At 37.0% G+C, this 22,367-nt stretch overlaps 1 protein-coding gene across 1 annotated transcript in view; it reads right to left on the bottom strand.

Annotated features, from left to right (window-relative positions):
* Positions 1-22,367, bottom strand: part of LOC120633414 (zinc finger protein 608-like) — a 230,253-nt gene that overhangs the window by 6,396 nt on the left and 201,490 nt on the right. The window contains exons 5-13 of the mRNA XM_039903620.1: positions 9,313-9,400; positions 7,932-8,658; positions 5,686-5,895; positions 4,926-5,036; positions 3,898-3,939; positions 3,393-3,715; positions 2,565-2,718; positions 1,253-1,440; positions 346-620 (exon numbers count right to left, since the gene is read on the bottom strand). Of these exons, the coding sequence (XP_039759554.1) occupies positions 346-620; positions 1,253-1,440; positions 2,565-2,718; positions 3,393-3,715; positions 3,898-3,939; positions 4,926-5,036; positions 5,686-5,895; positions 7,932-8,658; positions 9,313-9,400 (2,118 nt within the window). The remainder of the gene's footprint in view (positions 1-345; positions 621-1,252; positions 1,441-2,564; positions 2,719-3,392; positions 3,716-3,897; positions 3,940-4,925; positions 5,037-5,685; positions 5,896-7,931; positions 8,659-9,312; positions 9,401-22,367) is intronic.

Raw genomic sequence — 22,367 nt, 5'->3', positions numbered from 1 at the left:
ATAAGTTTAATCAAAGTGACTCAAAACTCTGTTAGCTCAAGATGAGTTATTCTGTTTTTTGGTCATAATAACCAGAGGAGTAATTGAACTCATGTAGCTAAAGTTATTAATGTATTCCCTGTCTTAGAACGGAACCAACCAATATTGTTTATTGCATTTCGTTCAACAGAATTGTGTTTTCGGCTGAATTTACAGTTGTGCCTTAATAAATAATATTGTAAAATCTAATAACACGCGTGCACTGATAATGATTAAACAAAAGGCTCCAGCTTAAAATTTTCGTAACACAACTACCTACCTTTGGTGATGCTTGGCGTAACTTTAAAATGTGCTTAAAAAGCTTACCAGGATAAGGCGGCGGGTACAGCGGGTATCCGAGCCCGACGTGCGTGTGATGGTGTGTGTGCACGTGGCGTTGGGGGGGCGGCGACCGGGGAGACTCTTTCGGCGGCTCAGGGCGTGGTGGCTTTCCCTGTGGAGACTTGGCGTGTTCCTGCAGCTCGTGTATCTTGTGGGGAGCGGAGTGCGGGCCGTAGGCGTACTGCGCTCCGTGCCCAGGTGGTAAGAGTTCCAGCTTAGCGGGCGCGCCCGGACGCGAAAGATCCTCGGGCGCATGATACCTTGGTAGACAAGAATTAAAATATTATAAAAACCACAGTTAAAACTAACTTAAAGGTGTCATTAGTGAATGTTGCTGTTATTGCCTTTGCCATCACTTTTATAAAAAAAAAAGGATTTTTTTTCTTTATTCCTTTTCATTGGAAAAAGGCGAAGGTATAACCCCGTACAGCCATGAAAATTGATCTTAGTTCGGACTGACTAAAAATATGCATAATCTGTGATCAATATAAGTTAGAGAGAGGATTTAAAATTACAGGAACCCAGATCGAAGAGGAATACTTGACATGTAGAATAAAATTAGGTAAATTATAATCAAAGAATTTGTAATTCATTAAACTTTCATTACTTAGTTTTTTAGAATTGTAATTATAACAAGTAATGTGCAGAGCGCATTTTGCATCCAATGGTCACTAATTAATATAAACAATAATATTGTAAACGGTATAAATCTTTAATCTAAAGCAGAGATAAAAAAAGTTGTTGCTGCACGTGTATTAATATATAATAATAATACTATATTAGATGCATTCACGTATTTTTGCATGAAACAAGGTTAAACAAGTAGATAACGCTTAGCAATTAGTACGCCTTTAGTATTTATTCTTATTTAATAAGTTTAAAAAAAAGATACCTTGGCACCGTCCAGCCGCCACCGAAGCCCCCGACGAGCATGGGACTCAGGGGTGCTCGGTACACGGGGTCGAAAGGCAAGCCCCCATAGTGCGGTGGTTGCATGTATGGTGGCAGGTAGTATTGGGAGGTCGGCGGCGGCGGAGGCCCTTGAGTTTCCGTCGTTGGCTTCTGGCCCTCCTGTTTCACCTGGCAACAAAAAATAATATCTGTTATGGCAATCTATACTATATCTATACTTATATCTATACTTGTATAACAAGTGCGATAGTTTGGATTTTTAATTAATCGTGTAGGTACAGCCATTTAGTCAAGAATAACATATCTTTTTTGCGTTGTGAAAAACTTCATAGATTTAAAATAATAATATTTACAATATGTTTTGTGAACCTAAGTATGAAGAGAAAGTTTTTATTGATCTCAGCGTTAAGGACAACAATTAAAACGTAAAATGTTTAGTATCTTAAATGATCTACGTTCTAAGTGGTCATATTTGTACCACCAGCAATCTCCTCTTCTTTTTTTCCTGATTCAAAGGTTGCCTCGCAGAGATCGCTATTAAGCGATAAGGCCGACTTTTGTATTCGACTTCTTTCTTTATGTTTCTGTGTTTGTTATATTTTGTATATGTTAATGTTGTGGAATACTAATAAAGTGTTTTATAATAATAATAATTAGTTTCTTAGATATTTGGAGCTTCAAGATATACGTAGATTACTACACCAGACAAATCGGTACTGTGGAATTCATAATTTCTTTATACGCACAACAACACAGATGTTTTCAAAAATATGTATAAATCTTTTACTTTCAAATCGTGCGTTGTGAAGTCAACATCTGAGGATGCTCCGGTATTGGAGCGAAACGTGCGTAGTGAGGCGTTTTTTGGAGGATCTGTCTGGTGTTGCAAAAAAAATAAAAAAATATACATAACAACGTACCTACAGGTTTATCGCGAACATCGCGGATTATAAAAAAAAATCTGACTACGTAGTACTCCTAATATACATATATAACATATTATCATTATATCTACAGTATGATAGATTGCTGATCTACTTAGAACTATTGATAATCCATGGAATTTTTCACAGCGGATAAAATATATTTCGTTCTTGACCACATACTATACTCGATTGTGCGATTTATACAATTCCGTAAGATGGTCTCAATAGAAGATAAAAGTTACTTGGAAACGAAATGATGAAGTATTTACTTAGTTATATTTTTTAAACATTTTGCGATATACTAGTAGAAAATACTAGTATTTGTATATATATAGAAAAACGTTATTATAGTTATTAAAGGCTTACCTTGACCTCCTCTTTAGGCTTGTCATCCTTGTCTTTGGGCTTGTGGGCGGGTTGGGGGCGAGGCGGGCCCCCTTGTCCGGGAGGGCCCGGCGGCGCTCCCACAGGCTTACCCTCGCCGCCTTCCTTGCGACGCTGCTCGATACTCATATAATATCTGCAACATTAATACCGAACTTATGCACTGATCAAAAAATCAACAGCGCAATCTTGAAAAGAGTGCCAAGTGTGAGATTCCGTGGAGAAACCACTATATACCCACTAATACTTTTACATAAATTATTTACGTAATATTACGGTATAATTTATAATTTTCGCCTTAAAACTTTATCAGAATTACTTGTCAAGTAATAAGCTCGTTTGTTGATTAGCTTTTAACAGGAATAAAGTCCGTAACTAAAGTTATGCACATAAATTGGTCATAAATTAGTGATATCAGCATATCGTCTAAGGAAAGTACAGAAAACCTTTATGGGGCTGAATATATGCTTTTATAACATGATACCGAAAGTAATATTAGATTTACCATTACATAAGTTTACATAGAATGTATAAAAACACATTGAATACATCGAGGTTACTATACTATTTATGCATTTCTTAATGACAACTCCGCTGTCATCTCACACAAGCTAGAACAATTATTGTTAAATTATGTTGGAAAAGAGCAACTGCTGAGTTTCTTGCCGGCTTCTTCTCGGTAGAATCTGCCTTCCGAACCGGTGGTAGCGTCACTACAAACAGACATACTTGATGTTTCAAAAGTGCTTATATTAGGCCTACTTAAAATAAATGAATTTTTAATTTTGAAATTTGCACAAGTTAACTTACCTCCTCAATTCCTCTTCTCTCGCATGCGGAGGTCTCTGGAAGGAGTACGGCCCCATTTGGGCTTTCATTTCTATACTCTCTTTCAAGATCTGATGGTTTTCGTTCGGTCTCGTGGGGTCCTTTCCATCAGACGGCCTCTGTTGTTTGCTTTTATCGAGCGGGCTTGGCGTAGTTTTGGAACGGTCTGACTCCTTCGATTTGTCATCTAGGGGCGGCCCAGGGGGTGGCCCAGATTCCACGTTGTAGGGAAAATTTGGAACGTAATTGTAAGGGTAGAAGTGCGGCGGTAGAACCTTCTGCGGACCGCCATCTTGTTTGCCATCCTGAATAGATATATAACAATTTTAAAACGAGAATTCGTTTTTCGGTTCTGGTTATACTTCGATACTGTATAAATCAGATTACTTGAACTAGTTTTTGTAGTTCGATTAATGGGAATTCACAGTCTTGGTAAAATTGTTTAAGTACGACAACAATTTGTTGAAATTATTAAATAAAAACTCACTGTGTTCGGTTGTTGCTGGCGATAATCCGGAAAATCGCGAATCTGAAGACATAAAATAATTACATGTGTAATCGGGTTTATACAGGCATTGATCTCCTCTCAGATCAGATTTATGGCAAGAGTCCAGACTGTGCCAAGTGCGAAATGCTAGACTTAACTCGCCTTTGAAAGCATTATGGAGAACTCTCAGGCATACAGGTTTTTCCGTTAAAGCAAGGTTTTTTTTTAATTCCACTACAAGTAAGTCTTAGCCGGTAGGGTGGTAACTAGCCGTGGCCGATCTCCCACCAGGCCAGTGATAATGAATTGCTTTAAAACGCTCATAAAAAGTAGGAGGTGCGTGTCGGGGAGTGAACTTGGGCCACCCGTTATGGAAATTGAGGCCCCAACCACTATAACAGTATTCAGTGGAATAGGCATGATCACTAGTGTTGAATAACTGTCCTATGATGTTCGGAATTATGTACTTTGCAGATATATGCAAAATTTTGTTAATATAAATTGCTAATTATATTTTCAAAAAAAAATACTCCCCGCGAAAACGCTCACTGGGTGTCATGGCCGTACTCGTAACGTCAGAGGCAAATAAGAGCTTTAGTAAGTCTTTGTTCAACAGCCAAAGATTATTGATATTGGTAAGTATTGATAAAAAAAAACTTAGCAATTGATAGTTTGAAATCACAAAATACTTGATATACGGAGAGATTATCGGTACAGAAATACTGTCACACAGACGTGATGTCATAATTTTGAATTCAAAACATTCTAAGTGTTTACTTATGACAACCCTATTGAAGATAAAAGACCGGCACGCGCATAGTACCTACGCTACACTACGCGTACCTAATTAAGTGACAGGAGTCACATGATTTGCACTGGAAGTGAACTCACCATCAAAGATTTTATCATATCTATAATGTATACATTACAAAAATGTAAGATCGGAAATAAATAAATAAATAGATTAGAGATAACGCCTGTGAAGTATTATTTCGGTTTTCTTTTACATGTTGTATATATGTCTGTACCTTAAGATCGCCTTTAGGGTCTCCTTTAGAAAGGTCTTCCTTGCCCTTGTCTGGAGGAGGAGGTGCGCTGGTGGTATGCGTCGGTGGTAAGTACGGTGGCTGCCCGTAGTACTGAAATAATACAATGCAAATTGTGATTTCCTAGAAAGGACAGATTTACGATAGCTGGGGGATAAGTACTTGAGGGGCTTTTCAAACCAATTGTATCAGAATGCATCAGTTTATCAGAAAGTGTCGGATAAGAGAAACTACGAAAACTGACTTTGCTTACAACCTTGCATATTAACTTTTTTACTTTACAAAGAAAACATGTTGTTGGTACCCTACCAACAATATGTTTTCTCGCATATTCAATTAATAAATTAACCACAGAATTAAGAACATACAGAACATACACTACAATTTGACTTATATTTTATTTATCTATTAAGTATCAGATATTATGTCAGATAAAGGAAACTAGGTATCAAAACTTGACTTGACTTACAATTTGGGGAGGATCCTGGTATTGCAAAGAAACTAGGCACTTGACTTTGATCCAGAATTTATATCCGTTATATGAGTTGCCCAGTGAAAACCGAATGGTGAAAGGTAAATGTTATGCCTATGAATCTTTTTTGATTAAGCGTTACTTACTTTAGCAATTGCTTGTCCGTCGTTAGTTAAAACGGGCATAATGCACACACAAGTTAGTGTTCTGAGTTTAAAAACTGGACAAATTAGAAGGATTGTAAGGCATCTTGCATTTTATATTCCATACCTGATGATACACTGGGAAGGGTCGATGGCCAGCCTCAGCCTCAGGTGTGCCCTCAGTGGGTGCGGCATCATCGGATATGTCAGAGTAGGCGGGGGAACGCACGCCTGGGGTAGGTGACCTTCGCGCCCGCCGTTTGCCCGGCGACCCGTCTGGTGGTGACTCAGTTGACTTACGCTCTTCTGATGGCATTAAAGCTGATCTTGGTTTAACCTGGAACATACACAAAATTCCAATAAACCACCATAAAAGAATTAAGCTCTTTTTTTCATAGTGATAGCTGACAGACCAAGCAGGGCCATCTACTTGGTCCTGATGCTAAGTGGGAAACCATCGCCTATATGCTGTAACAATATAAATATTAAAAGCAAAAATAAACTCGTTGTGCAGTTTACTAGGCTACACAAAATTGCAAAATCATTAAAGGGCAATTGTATATTATTTTATAACAAACTAGCTGTTGCCCGCGACTTCGTCTGCGTTAGATTTTGTTTTTAAAGTATTCAGTATCGCTAAGCCTTAAATGAGTATAGTAGTATATATATATATAACATGTGACTGTCAATTAATTATAGACAAATAATTTGCAATAAAATTAAATTGCGACTATAATTAAAGATCTAAGCTATCCTATCTCTTAAGTTGGACCAGACTGCTCATGGTGTGCCAATTTAATTTAAAATCGGTGAAGTAGTTTAGGAGTCCATCGCGGACAAACATCGTGACAGGAGATTTATATATATTAAGATTACCAAATGAAATCTTTGAGATGTCTCTCAATAAGTTCAAAGTTTATATAAAACGTAAGCTTACAGAAAAATCCTATTATAATATTAAGGATTACTTAAACGATAAAATAGCTTGGATGCGAATTGCTCTATCTTCATAGCTGAATATAAATTTACTGTGAGATGGTGATAACAAAAAAATAATTTACCCGGCTAAGTTCGTTGTGGGCTCTTCTTAGACCAGGGCGCGTTTGGAACCCTCGTAGCTTTAGGTTTAAGTTGGCGAACGAAGTTATCACCATCCCCTTACAATTATGTAAAGATTTATGTATGAACGCTTCATAAGTGCCTGTGATAGGCCTACATGAATAAAGAAATTTTGAATTTGAATTTGAAATTATAAACAAGGCGGCAGAAATAAGCATGGCAGGAGTACTTCCCCGGACGAGTCTGTCCGGTGGTAGAGTCACTACACGCAGACAGACTTGACGTTTCATAAGTGCTTATATTAGGCCTACTTGAAATAAATGAATTTTGAATTTTTTTTTAATTATATCAAAAAAAGCTCTCCTGCTACTAAACTCTTCTGTTTTCTATTCAGGCTATCAACCCCTTAAAGTTCTTCCACCATTTATTTATGCTGTTTTATGATTCCTTCAATAGGTGATGATACTTTTATTGTGCCTAAAATTATATTATATGAAATTTTAAGCACAATAAAAGGAATTTCTACACAGTGATTTTAACTAGGTATGATTTTACTTTTATTGTGCCTAAAATTTCATATAATATAATTTTTTGGCACAAAAAAGGATCATTCCTAGTTAAAATCACTGTGTAGTTAATTATATACTGGATTACTAGCCCCGGGTGTCCTCAAGTTAGAGGTTAATATTATAAAACATTTTTTATAGTATTTTTGAAGATTAGGTAATGCTTACAAGTGTAGACTTTTCTTTAAAGGTAGAAGACAAAAAGACAAAGTATTTGTTTTGCAATATTTTCCTGCAGACAAGAAATGGTGCATTAACCGCTAAACCAAAATACAGTCTTAGCTCTCCCTGTAAAGTGCTTTTAAAGGTTGTACAAAATATAAACACAATTTTCTTTTCAATGCGGTAAGAGAAAATTTTCTTGAGCTTCTGAAGAGAATATTCCGAATATTCCATTTTCTAGCTTTTACAGTCTACTTTTTAGATTTTGAGGTTTATGAACTAAGCTCAACATTTTCTTTACTTGACCTGTTCAGTTGGCAATTCTTTGTCAATTATTTTGGTACTTAATCTATACTAATATTATAAATGCGAAATAAATCGTGGTCGCTGGTCGGTTCTCATAAAAAGGCTCAAGAGTCACACACAGCGGACGATGTAGAGAGAGCCCAAGTCACCTCTCTTCCCCAAGTCACCTCGTATGAAACCCACAGGAAGAGAAGGGGCCGGTATCGACTGTATTCTGATATGACGTCACTACTCGGCAACAAGCAGAAAAAAATGAATATTGGTAGTCAAGAAAGCATACCTTGAATTGTGTTAATTGCGTAGAAAGCTGTAACGTGGGCAAGGATTCAGGCGGCGGAGTAGTTGCAGGCGGGGTCACCGGCCGCTCAACTTGCGGTGGAGGCTCAGGTGTCGTTGCGAACTCCTCAAACCTCGGCTGGGGCGGGGACTCCACCACCTCAGGCTTTTCAGGAGACTTTTCCGGAGATTTATCACTCTTCTCTTCCGGAGATTTCGTTGGCGTGGGAGACTTCACAGGGGTCGCTGGTGTAGCTGGTTCGGAAGGAGTTTGCGCTGGTGACGCCGGTTCGACAGTAGGTTCCTCTTGCTCGGAACTAGAGCCATCTTTATCTTCTTCATCCGGTGAACCGTGGGCATGCGACCTGTGGTACTTCAGCCCGTTCGCGTGTTTGTACTTCTTGTTACAATTCGGCTCCGGGCATTCGAGTAAAACAGGATCAGGTGGTGGAGATGATGGGGTAGGTGGGGGGCGTTTCGCTTTAGGCGTCGGCGGGCGTTCCTCCGCGTCAGAGTTCCGTTTCCTCTTAGAGTCCGGTTTGGGGGGAGTGAAGGGCGTTGGGGATGGCAAGGCTCTTCGGCCCTTGGCACCACCGTTGCGCAGTTTGCTGTGCACTGAGGAGCGCGTTTCAGTAAAGTTTGTCATGTCAGTGGGCGCTGCGCCACGACCACGTTTCGCGCGACCCTTAGGCGTCCTTGAATCCAACTCCTCCGTCGGAGAGTCACAAAATCTGCAATAAACATAAATATTCATGTTGAATGTTCATTATGAAACATTATGACGGCCGATTGGCACAGTGGGCAGCGACCCTGCTTCCTGAGTCCAAGGCCGTGGGTTCGATTCCCACAACTGGAAAACGTTTCTGTGATGAACATGAATGTTTTTCAGTGTCTGGGTGTTTAAATGTATATTAATATATTATTCATAAAAATATTCATCAGTTATCTTAGTACCCATAACACAAGCTACGATATATGGTAGAAAAAACACAACTTCAATTGCCACTTTTATTGGCAAGACCTAGACGGTTCGCTCCTGTAAGACGTTGGGTTAAATAAGAGGACTTGCAATTTGTCTTGCCCAAAGACCATTTGACCGGAATCCTAAACACAGACATTAAGAAGCACAGCCCATAGAAGCTGAGTATTTCCGGCATAACAGCTAGAACAGTTCACTGCTGGACTAAAGACCTTTCACAACTGGAAGGTTTTCCAATCGCAGCAGATTGTAGTAGTAGCACCGAGGGCGCCGCTGCGCGTTCCCCGTTATCGCCTCGCCACGGGAAGAGGAGTGGTGACAACTGTATCCTGATCTGCCGTCACCATAAAAAAGGTAGTACTTTATTATGAAATAAATAATAACATTTAAATGGATTATTACTGACCGGGGTGGCGCCCAGTCGTGTCTCGTGCAGTCCAGTAAGGTTCCGACGTAGGTCTTCCCTCGCCACGTCACGTTCACCACCAACACACCTGAAAAGACGAAAGAGACTATGAGTATTTGGCACACCAGGGCAAACAGCGCCAGCGTTGCAGTGTCCTTTGTGTTACTAACAAAAATTTAAAAGGAATGGATACTTTTTCCGGGAAATAGTATCACAGTGTACCTGTGAATTCACCGAGGAGTATTTTCCTATAGCTTATATCTAACGAATAATTTCTCTCTAATCTAAATTTGGCTTAAAAAATGTCATGCAGTCTAAAAATATTAAAATTAGTGTCACAAACAACTATGTAATATTATATAAGTACAAATAGGTAATCAGAATTCGAATAATTGCTGCTATGCTACTTTTATAGATAATTTGCTTGTATTAATTAATGAAACACGAACACATTTTTGTCTGCCTGTCCATTAGTCCCGTCTAATCTTCGCAATGACTCAACCAAGTTTGACAGGACTATTATAGACGGGTAGAAAAATTGGTTAGGAGTAATATAGGCTACTTTTTACGATGTCAAAGTGCCAATACCCTCGTTTAATTTATAAATATAGGATTAATATCTTTAACAATTAAATGCATTTAATTTTATTAACAAACGTACGTCTGTACTAAGTTCTAAGTAAAGCAAGAGGGCAAGTAGTGCCAATACCCTCGTTTAATTTATAAATATAGGATTAATATCTTTAACAATTAAATGCATTTAATTTTATTAAAAATGTTTAGTTTATATGCTGTAAAGTTTTATAAAGATGTTGTAACCTGCTAAACTGTAAGTAATATATTATTTATTTGTTCCACCTAGGCTAGTCACTAGGATATAACTATAATACAATTATTTAATAAATAAAGATATTTTAAAAACAAACAAACAAACTATGGCAAAGGGAAGGAATTTTACATTTACATTTGACAAATAAAAGGATATAAAACGTCGCAGTTAAATGTTAGCAAAAGTTCTTTTAAAAAAAATAAAGGTATCTTCGTTCCGACTGGCCGAAATTATGTATAATTTGTGGTCGATATAAGTTGACTGGGAGTTCAAAACCCAGATCAAAGAGCAAGAATAAAACATAAAAATGGCGGCGAGAAATACTAAAGTTAATTGAAAGTTTAAATAGTTTGATCATTTGAAGTTTGAGTTTATAATGAGTGCTATATTAGAGATACTTAAACTACTTAAACGAACGATAAACGCTGTAAGTTATGAATAAGGGGTTTATTTTAGTTATAATAATACTAGCAATTGACCGCGTTCTTCGTCAGGCACTAGTCCACCAGGTTGGCCTGTAATTACACCGGCAACCGGTAGTACGTACTTCTAATAGTGTCCCACATCTAAGCTTCCTCTCTCATAATAGAATAATTAATGAACAGCCAAGACACAGTTGTATTAAAACGGCGAGTAGAACAGCACTCTCAGTGGCTTGCATTTCATACATGCACAAAAGCACTGCCTACCCTAATTTTTTCATATAACTCGTAAAGAAGGAGGATTTCTCTATTCAAAGCTATCTTCCTGCTTATGCTTACCCTGGACAAAAACGCTGTGCACGCTACTGAGCACTCTTATGTATAGTATATAGTATACCGTTTTTATTTATTTTTCTTATAATAAGCATACAAAATTGATTTATTTCAAGTAGGCCTAAAATAAGCAGTTTTTAAACGTCACGTATGTCTGTTCGTAGTGACTACCACCAGTTCGGAAGGCAGATTCTACCGAGAAGAAGCCGGCAAGAAACTCAGCAGTTGCTCTTTTCCAACATTGTTTTACAATTTAACAAAAGCTTGTGTAAGATGAAAGTTGTCATTAAGAAATTCATAAATAGTATAGTAATCTCGATGTATTAAATGTGCTTTTATACATTCTTTAAACTTATGTACCTAATGGTAAATCTAATGGTGAACCTTCGGTATCTTGCTTTAAAAACAAATAAAGGTTTTGTGTACTTTCCTAAGACGATGTGCTGATATCACTAATTTATGACCGTTTCTAGTAAGTCGATTTAATTGTCATTATTTTTGTCTATATATAAAAATGTTATGTTGGTTTGTGTACGCTTCAAAATCTCAAAAAGTTCTGCTCCCATCGAGCTGAAATTTTAGCATGATATATAATACGCATCAAGGATTGTTTTTATTTATTTTTTGCAACAGTCACATAGCAGACAGTGGAAAAACAAAAAATTATACATCCACAAGTATTGCAAAATTGAACTTATATGAAATGTATTCTTTATTTGGTTTCTCATTTCAACCATTCAATCACAATGTGCCACAGCGAAGCGTGGCAGGGTACTACTAGTATATATACATATAATATGTATTTTATACTACGATGTGTATTTACATCTTACTCACAGTCGGGGGAAGCTCGGAAAAATGTCTATTGTAGGGATAAGCTAATCCTTTGTACTCTTTAATCCTACCCTAGCCTTTTACATGGAAAAGAACATAGGATACCTTTTATCCCGGGAAATAAGAAAGTTCCCGCGGGGATAAAACACCTTAATCCACGCGAACGAAGTCGCGGGTATAGGCAGCTAGTAATTAAAATATTTGTTTAAAATTTTATGTACAATAAAAATAAATACCTAAATAGAAAGCCTCGCAGGTAAAAGTTACCTTCATTATAATATGTTAACACAATTTAACACAACAGTTACGTTGCGATTCGCGTATTAAACTTTATGCGCTACAGCAAACTAATAGTGTGGAAAAGTTTCATACGAGCGTAGTGGGGATTAAATTGATTAATTAAATTTGCATAAGTAAGCACGCGAGCGTGATAAGGCGGGGGTGGTGGAGAGGGCATTTCTAAATATACCGCCAGAGTCACGTTCCCGGGTCCCTCGCTGTATGCAAATGAGCGCCCGTGACAAATTGGATTGCCTCGCCAATAACTCAACTGCATCCATTTCGCCGTGTCGACCCAAATTTTAAAGTCCTATACTTGTTACCAAATCGGATCGGGGTGTTTCGACAAGTGCTGTCTAATTGGTAGGTTTATTCAGGCAGTTGTCATAATAGCCTGCTATTAAAGTCTCACTGCTAGGCACAGCCAATTAATTATTGTTATTAATTTTATTTTGCAACGGATGAGACGTCTCACGTCTCATCCGTTGCGACGACTACCCTGGGGTAGAGTTGTATCTAGCCACGGCCGAGGCCTCCTAGCAGAACAGTCCAAAACAAAATTTCTGAAATTATTCCCAAATCGGCCACTTAAAAGACAGCTCTCACCCCTTCACCGGGAAGGTTGTCAAAATAATACAGAGATATATTTATGTATGTATGAGGATGTTATTCAATCCCAGAGCAGTAATAATTCCTAATGATATCGCGTTTCGCGTGTACTCATATTTTATTTATCTCTTTACCGCTTTCATACAATGCAAAAAACGCAAAAACATTTTTTTTTTTAAATTTACAAAAATAAAAGCCTGATTTGCTGTAATACTCGTCTAGTCTACTTAAATGAAGTAGGTAACGACCTACTTGAATGAGAAAAAACAATTATTTAATCTGTCGTTTATTGACAAGAAAAAAAAAACAACGCGCCCTTGAAAAGCGGCGTTTTTATACGCAAGAGTTATCCGAGCGGAGATAAATTTCGATAAAATAAGGGTTTACTGTATGCTGCAATCCCTTTTTAATCCCCCGGGCGCGATTCCTTTTCGAGACTGCCTCATGAATTCTAAACGGGTGCCTTTTAAATAATGTTGAGAGAACGCGTTACATATTTTTATTAGGACATACATATTATAAAAGTTGTATAAAAAAAAACATATAATCGCCATTATCATCATCAAAACAACCGATTGGCGTCCACTGCTAGACATAGGTCTTTTGTAGGGCATTCCAAACTCCACGATTTTGGGCCGCTTGTATCCAGCGGCTCCCCGCGACTCGCTTGTTGTCGTCTGTCGGGGTCGACCACCGCTGTGTTTACCGGTGCGGGGTTACCACTCCATCACCTTGGAACCCCAACGTCCATCGGTTCTCCGAGCTAAGTGCCCCGCCCATTGCCACTTCAGGTTCGCAACTAGTTGAGCTATTGGTAACTTTAGTTCTTCTACGGATCTCCTCATTTCTGATTTGATCACGTAGAGATACTGCTAACATAGCTCTTTCCGTCGCTCGCTTAGTGACCTTTGTAAAGTACCTATCTCTCTCTGAGCCTTTTGTAAAGTACCTATTCTATGCTAAAATATATTGTAAGCATGGACTTCCCGACCGATGGGGGACCGAGTTGGAACGCACCGCTAACTTTCCGGAGTAATGTGCGTTTTTATTAATTTCATCAATATATTATCTACTTGCTTTAACGGTGTTGATTTAGTTTCTAAGATGCAAGCGGGCTAACCTGTTAGGGAGTAGGCCAGTTATATTTAAACCACACCCCGCATCGGTTTCTACGTAACATCGTACTGGAACACTAAATCGCTTAGCGGCACGTCTAGGGTTTAACTAGCCACGGCCGAAGCCACCCACCCGACCAGACCAGAGAAAATTATAAATTTCCAAATTGCTCCTGCCGGGAGTCGAACTCGGAACCTCCAGCTTAAAACCACAGCGCTCACCGCTGTACCAGAGAGGTCATCAAAAAAATATTGATAGAAAAACTTAATACCATTAATTGACCCGACCCGAGAATCGACCTTGTGATCGAATTTCGATGCAGTCGAAACGCCAACACAAACCAACGAGGCAGCCAATAGATATTAGTTCAGCGTTTGTTAACAACATATAACAATGGCGCTTTTGGAACTCTCGTAGCTAAAGTTTTATGTTTATGAACGTAGTGATCGCAATTATTTCACTACCATGTAGAAATCTTACAGGTTATTAAAAAAAAAAGCCCAATGTGACCTGTATATAAATAGGTCATATTGAGCTAGAACAGAAAAAAAAAACATTTTAAAACGTCATCTAAAACAAACTACTTATATAATTAACATTTAACATTAAATACAACTACAAATTTCAATTGCGTGATCTACAAGTAAATTGCACACAGAAATACATCAAAAAAGATCGATATAAAATCCGAATTAATTATGCATTGTGAATAATGTGGTATTCTTAAATCGCGTTGTTCAACGTTGAGTGCGCCGTTGAAACTTTCAAAACGTAGTATATGACATGAACACTTATAAAGTATTAAGGGCTTCCACAAAAAACTAACTAAACTGAATATAATGGTTTATACATTTTAACTCATAAAATGCAGTAACTTATGTTCCTGTATTATACGTTATAACATATGGCATGCTGGGTGGTCTTCAACATCATATTATGTGAAGACCCCTCACTGGGTCAAAAGACTGTCGATCGAGTTGTAGGTCGCTTAACACAAAAACTTGGAGTAGAAATCGCTAAAAGAGCTATATCCTACAGTGGACATTCATCGGATGAGATGGTGATGATAAAACGTTTTTTTGATTTATTACTCTTTATTTATTTAAATCAAAACAGTTATAACTGTAGGAAGTATAATTTTAATTATATCCATAACGATCGAATTATACACCGTCTCCGATCCATAGTAACTCTAAGCAATATTAAAAAAAAAAAATTTTGCTACACCGGTTTATATTTTTTGCTGCATTAAACGACCGTAATTGATTGCATCAATATCGCCGCCGCAACGCGCTGCGGACAGGTGCTTCTTAAACACCAAACTACTATACGAAATGGGTCACAACTGTCTCTGGTGCTACATTTTTTGATTAAAATAAATGGATAAGCGCCACTTCTGTAAACGCTGCGTCACCGTCCACGAGGTGTAAGTTTAGAGATTGCCACCTGACGGCCGATTCTGTATCTTAGTTGACACCAAATTAAGCTTGCCACACCAAACTGTTAAACCCATGTTTTGCATGCTGAAATCATGTTTCCAACTGAGTTCATTTGAAGTCTGTTTGTTGGTAGATACAATTATCTATCGTGACCCCTTCCACTTACAACCTTTCGGACGATTTTGTGCCATTTGACTCTGCTTTTAGCAACGTGTAAAACAATACGCACTTTGGTGTCGAGAGCAGTGGGGATTTGATTCGACCAACAAATCGTGCTACGTCCTCGAGGTCTATTTCCTTCCACTGCCAATGACCACTATCTTTACAAGATTGACTCAATCTCTTCTGGCAATACAATTACGTGATGTATAATACTGGTGGCAACTTTCCACAGTGGCTAGATAAATTTGATGTCAGCAAATACGTACAGAATAACCCCGCTGCACCGCTCGCTCAGCAGCTTGTACCCAGCATAGAGCGAAGTCTCTATAAATAATTACTATCTCCCATTTATTGTTTCACGAACAATGAAAACATAAAGCGTCTCTCTATAAGCAATTTGCATTATCCGAGCGAGTTATTGTGCCGAATGAATGGCCATGATAGATGAATCCAACTGACAGTACGATTTAATAACGTCCATTTACAATTTATATTATCAATTTTGGGCTGCGGTCACCGGACGAAAGATCGCGCGTAATATTTATGTTCAATAAATTGATGAATTGTGCGAGCAAAGTACAAGCCTAATTAGTCGAACAAAGCACAATGCTGATTCTGTTAAGGTAGCTAAATAGATATTGCGTTATCCTATTAAATAATTTTCAAAACCAGCTCGGAGTTAGAATATTGGTGTAATATAAAGTGACAACCCCCGTGCCACGGAGAGCACGTTAAGCCGTCGGTCGCGGTTATTATTACTAACTTGCTGCAATAGTCGTTGAAGCCCACCAACACGTATTAAAGAAGTATGGTGAGTATATGCTGTGAAACTCTATCTCTCCTATGAAAGTTGTTTTCTTGAAGATGATAATGATGACCTAAATTGAATAAGAAGTTGAAGTATCGATCTACAGATTTACCGAGCTTACCAAGACCCGGGGCTGAAAAACAATTCCTTAACTTAAGGTCATAACATAAACATCTATAATATTGCGTAACGTTTGAAACGCATAACAACGATGTGAAGATCATTGATATTTGAGAATAACGCGTTATTTCTAATGGGTTACTTGTTTCAAATGTATTGTTATTGAAGGTATGCCAAAACCTTAAAACTCCAAAACTTAGAAAAAGGAATAAGATACCTTAAAAGTAATTGTTAATTTGAATTAAGAGTTCTAAGTCAAACCGAAGAAATTCTAGTTCTAGTTCGACAAATCTATGATTAATTTGAATTTAGAATTCTTACCCAAATCAAAATACTACTAAAGTGTCATGTGCGTTCGACAGTACGGATATTTCAAGTTCTGTAAATACAATATAGGAAGACTTTTCTTCAAAATCTCATCTGTCGGCACACTTGAATGTCCTTATACATAAAAGCACAACAAATAACTTCTTCCTAAAAGTTTCATCATTACAGTCTGAGTTACTTTGTTCGTTACATTTTAAAAAGGAAGCTTAAGTTTCCAAGAGGCGAAGTACTAGGAAAGCAGAAATATTAAAAAGTGGGCAGACAGAGCTTCGGAACTGAGGAAATTGTCGGGCGCGCGTCTCGCTTTAATTATTTAGGGGTTAGATTCACCAACTGCCCTTTCCTCCCCGGATATGCATGCACACGGTTATCCATTTAGGCCAGACTTTACCAGCATTAAATAAGTAACGACTTAGGTATCTAACTTAAGGTGTTTAACTAATGTTTTTCTGGATCGGGTAGCAAACTTACCAACAATTGCCGTACTGGGTTTTATAATTCTATGATTGGAAATAGGCACCTTTAACTTTTTTGGTAGCTTCGAGCAGAATTAAATCATTATCTAATTTATATTTATATGTACGTATCTGCAAGATGACAAACCCTTGTGAATTTTAACATAGATAAAAATAGGATAGGTGTTTGTATATACATACTTACATACTTTCTACAATTTCTGAGATAATTGTAGCATAAACATATTTTAACTAATAAATCTACAAGATGAGAAACTCAAAAACGATTATTGGTGGTTGATACACCATTTTAGAAAATCGAAATCCCTAAAAGTTTTATTGTAAAATCACAACGCATAAGAATATACGAATTAGTACAAAAGAAGTTATATAAATATCGATAAAATTCATATAAACTTTGTTTGCTCACGTCTTGCAATTTCTATTTCTAGCACACCCGGCATCCTGTAATAACATCATTGTATTCAAATTTGCAAACTGTTACCCTACCAGGGTGGCGAATCTCGCTTGTAAATGTTTAATATGGACGACCGGTCACGGAAAAGTTAAATTAGATGTCCGGGCCCTTTTGTTTTCGTGTGTCCGCTTCGATTTGTACGCCTGTCAAATAGCTGTTCACCCGCTGCAAAAAGGTTTTATAAAACTTATCTCATTGATTTTTAAATTATGTCCAAGTTCCTTGTATAAAATATAATTTGTATAAATATAGATTTATAAACTCTTAAATAAGTTTAATTATAAGAACAAATTTTAAATGCTTTATCAAAATTTTACATTTTTATAACGTTTATGCTATTGCAGCAAATACTTAAAGTATCTTGCTTGCAGTTCAAATGAGTATTTTTTTTTGCTGTCAATAATTTCGTGAACGAATCGTGTTCACAAGAGTGTACAAATGTCATTACATTTTAATATAAAAGTTATCTGTAAAGGTTATTCCTGGCCTTCCGCCAGTTTATTTTCATAATTATAACGTTCTCTAAGAACCAGACACTCTAACGTTCTCTAAGAACTCAGAGAATATTATAATTATCATGTCATAAAAACTCATTAAAAATAATTATATTGATGTTTTATATCTTAAACTATACATGAATAAAATAAACCTATTATCGTTTTCAATTAACTGCCGACTAACGGGGGATCTAACTAATGTTTCCTGATTGAGATCGCAATGGCCGTACCAGGAGAGCGGAGCGGTGGAATAGGTTCATTTAGGATGCTAATTACCGCGGGCCGTAATCAACTGACTAATGGTTGTGGAGCTCCTGCCATTGCTTTTACGTTTTCCTTTTTAGCTCTATGATTGTTTTTTTCTTTGTGGCGTAGATTTTATTCTTGTTATTTCAACTTTTAAATCGTTTGGTAAGTAAAAAAAAGTAATCTAACGTTTTTTAGGAATTCTATATTTTTACTTATTATATTCTACAATAAGTACTTTCTTTTTTTTGCCCAGAAACATTGAAGTAGATGTGAAAGTTCACACATAAACAATATTATAGCGAAAGATTGTAAAGCAATTTTCGATTGCTTGGGTGATACTCGTACAATGTACAATGTACTCGCCTTATTCATGGTTTATAATTCAAAAATTATATTGAAAGTATTAAAAAAACTGCATTAACAAAATTGAAAAGTTTTAAAAATAGTATTATCAATAAAATTCTGTAATTTACAAAGACTAAAGCAAATATGTAATAGAATTTTAAACTTCAGTGGAATCATTGTTCTCGACCGCACAAAGTTAGCATCCATTTACACCCATTCAAACAAAAAGCAAACTTCGTGGTCTTAAAATCTTGTTGGCAAAGTTAATTAAAAATTCCCTCCCAACAATCTCACCACTTTACGGCCCTAGATTATAAAATCCAACATTCCACAGTTATTTAATGAATGATCTGACTTTTTTACTATATCGCGTATGCGTCGATCATCTTTTTATTAGTGATCGAAGCACCAATGACGCAGCAATGCATTTATTAAATTAAAATGTTTTCAGTGACAGAGATCTTTAGTGCACAAGTAATACATTTTGTGATTTAAGTGTGACAGTTTGTAAATTTAAGAAAGAGAACTCTCTAAACAATTAGCAAACTGAGGTTCTAATATATATTTTCTATATCTATACGTTACTTATTATGCATTTTTTTTAGTTTGGATTCACTCCCGAAAATAACACTGACTTAAAATTGCCTTCTTTAAAGTCAGTTTCACGTGAAACCTTATTTCACAACACGCATTAAAGAATAGGTTAACTACACCTGAAATGATCGATGAAACTAAAGTCCTGAAATTAAATTTATGCCACTTTTATTATTCGTAAACCCGGCTTTATAGATCAGATACCTAACTGGATAAAAAGAAGCTTAGTCCATGAAAGTCTTGTCCCTGGGATAATCAATCAAATCGGTTAAGGCGTTTATTTAAGATTTGCCAAGCCAGAGAAGAAATAACTCCGAAAAACTATGCTAGAGTCAATCTTTAATCCAATAAATAATTACATGAGCTTATAAAGCGCCTTTATTTTAAATTCACTGTTTTTTGTCATATTCATAAAATCAGAATGATGAATTTATTTCCAGTTGTTGGATGAATGAATGAAATTTTTAATCATTCACCCAACAACCGAAAGTAATGTCATGTTCTGATTTTTAACCGAAATCAAAAGAAGTAAGTTACAAGCAATTTTTCAGGGCTTTACTCAAGTTGCAAAAGTATCTTCATTAACAATCCATTACCGGCCCACTACGGGGCACGGATCTAGGCCGAGTATGAGAAGGGTTCTGGCCGTAGTTTGGCTGACCCAGTGCGTATTCGTAGACTTCACACACCCTTCAGAGCACTATGGAGAAGACGGAGGCATCCAGGTTTTCCCATGATGTTTTCCTTCATTATATATGAAGTGATATTTAATGGTTTTAAACGAACATAACACTAAAAGTGAGGGGCATACCTGGATCGAACTCGTTCAACGGAAATCGGGACTGAGGTTCTAACCACTGAGCTATCACACAACCGTTTTAGTTGTAATTAAGTAACGAGTATGTTTGCAATCATTTCCATATATAACATAAATGTAGCTTTATTATAGCTAAATATAACCCTGTTACATGAAACTCTCTTCAAAACAGTAATTGGAACAGAGAAATAAAACTAATTAAAAGCTTTATTACACAGCAAAAATATTGGGACATTTCCACGAAAAATAACTCGACAGTATTCAATTTCCCTAAGCCCGTCCAACGTCAACGAAAATAAATAAATTGGGAGGGCGTGAGCAGTCCCCCTCAGTGAGGATAAATTTGGAGTGCCAGCGGGCAGATGTTGATTTATTATTACTTTTTATTGTAATTATATGTAACGCCAGGGGAGACGCATTGTATTACTAATAGCCTGTACAATAGACACGCGAGTATTGAATTAACGAAAATATACCACGGCAAAACGATCTCTATCCCACATCGAAAAGGTATCAAAATTGCGTTCGACGTAATCATATTATATCTATGGACTATGGACTATGGAATTCTCGATTTGTGTAATACAATGTATTTTTTGTAATAATAGACGGCTGCGTATCATGGACGGATTTCAGAGGGATGAGAAATAGAGCTTATCGGAGAATAAATGATTGTAACATAAAGGAATATCATGTGCTCAGTTTGGAATACAATGAGAAAATATCGGCCTAGATTATAAATCAATGGCTAGAAAAGAGGGCGTAAAATTTATTGCTTATTCTATGAACTTGTACAGAACAATGTTAAGGTCGACATCATGTTATATGCTATAGTAGCTTTTGCCCATTCGTCTGCATATACCTGCCCTTTTTTTTGTCATGGTGGAAATGCTTTACCTCTGTCCTTTTGGGCAGGACAGATGTTACGTGGGACTCGTTTACCGAAATTAAAAACCACCACGGCATGTCCATCTCATTGGCTTTAAGAGACGTCCGGGGAACCCGTTGTATAATACTTGCCTAATACTTTAAACTAAAATCTTAGGTGATCCGATCACTCTTACAGATTATGCACCTTTTGTTCCGACTTAACACTTATTATTTTGGCTAATTTACACGAAATCTTTTTTAAATATAGCCTATGTGTTATTCTAATGTATGAGCTTTATTGCTGTAAAGTTTCATTTAAATACATACAGTAGTTACGTGGAAGAGCAACAAACATCCATAGATCTATAGATCCTCAAAAACTTTCACGTTTGTAATATTTATATCGCTTGAGTAATAATAGTCGCCTGAGTGATAAACGAACGAAGGACTTTTTTGTGAGTCGTTTGAGCGGTTAAGCAACGAATCTATTACTACTTCCGAGTACCTAAGTACGGTATTATTCTTTTTACTAAACTTAAATTCAGTAGAAGAAGTCAAAGTCAAATATTTCTTTATTCAAATAGGCACATAGATGCCACTTATGATGCGTAAATGACATGTAAAATATGACATAGCAGTGAATCGATGGCGATAACTAAATTCGTCAACTTAAAACTAAAGCTACGAGGGTTCCAAACGCGCCCTGGTCGAAGAAGAAGCCCACAACAAACTTAGCCGGTTGTTATTTTTTTTGTTATCACCATTAAACATTGTCTTTTAAAACTATTAAAGAAGCAACCTGGTTAGAGCAATAATTTGCACCCAAGCAAAAGGACAAGACAATGTCACATTTATTTGTAGTTATTTTCATATAAGTAAGCCCTCCAATCTCATCACATGTTTCTTTATGATGATACAGTGTAAGAGGTAAGATGGCTAACCTGTATGGGGTATGGCAGCTATATTAAATTCATAGATTCAAATCGGTATGTACGCGTCATCGTACCGGAACGCATAGCTAATTGCTTGGCGTCACGTATATATCGTTAGGGTAAATAGTGTCGGTCAAAGCTTTCCACTAGAGATCACCTAAGATATCCTAATACCCTATTTAAACAAATTCCGCTAGGCCATTTTGGCATGCAGGTTTTTATAGAACGCTGTTATTAATCTATGACGTTAGACGTATGAACCGCGCATTTTTCCGGGATAAAAACCTGTCACTCCCTGTACTTCATGGATGATGAAGTACTAAATGTATACCAAAAATCTAGTCAGTTGCTCCATTGCTGCGTTAAAGAAGCTGGATAATATTAGATCCGGAGAGTATCATAGACACGAGACATAAGTGGTGGACAAAACCTTGCGCGCTGTACATTTAAGGTAACATAATACATGAGTACCTGCGTAAAATTTTTACGGCCGCATGTCCCTCCATTAATTGCGGATTTAAGAGCCAATCAGTCAAACGT

This window comes from Pararge aegeria, chromosome 21, assembly GCF_905163445.1.
Source record: "Pararge aegeria chromosome 21, ilParAegt1.1, whole genome shotgun sequence".
Lineage (NCBI taxonomy): Eukaryota > Metazoa > Arthropoda > Insecta > Lepidoptera > Nymphalidae > Pararge > Pararge aegeria.
This window is presented reverse-complemented; position numbering and strand designations above follow the sequence as displayed.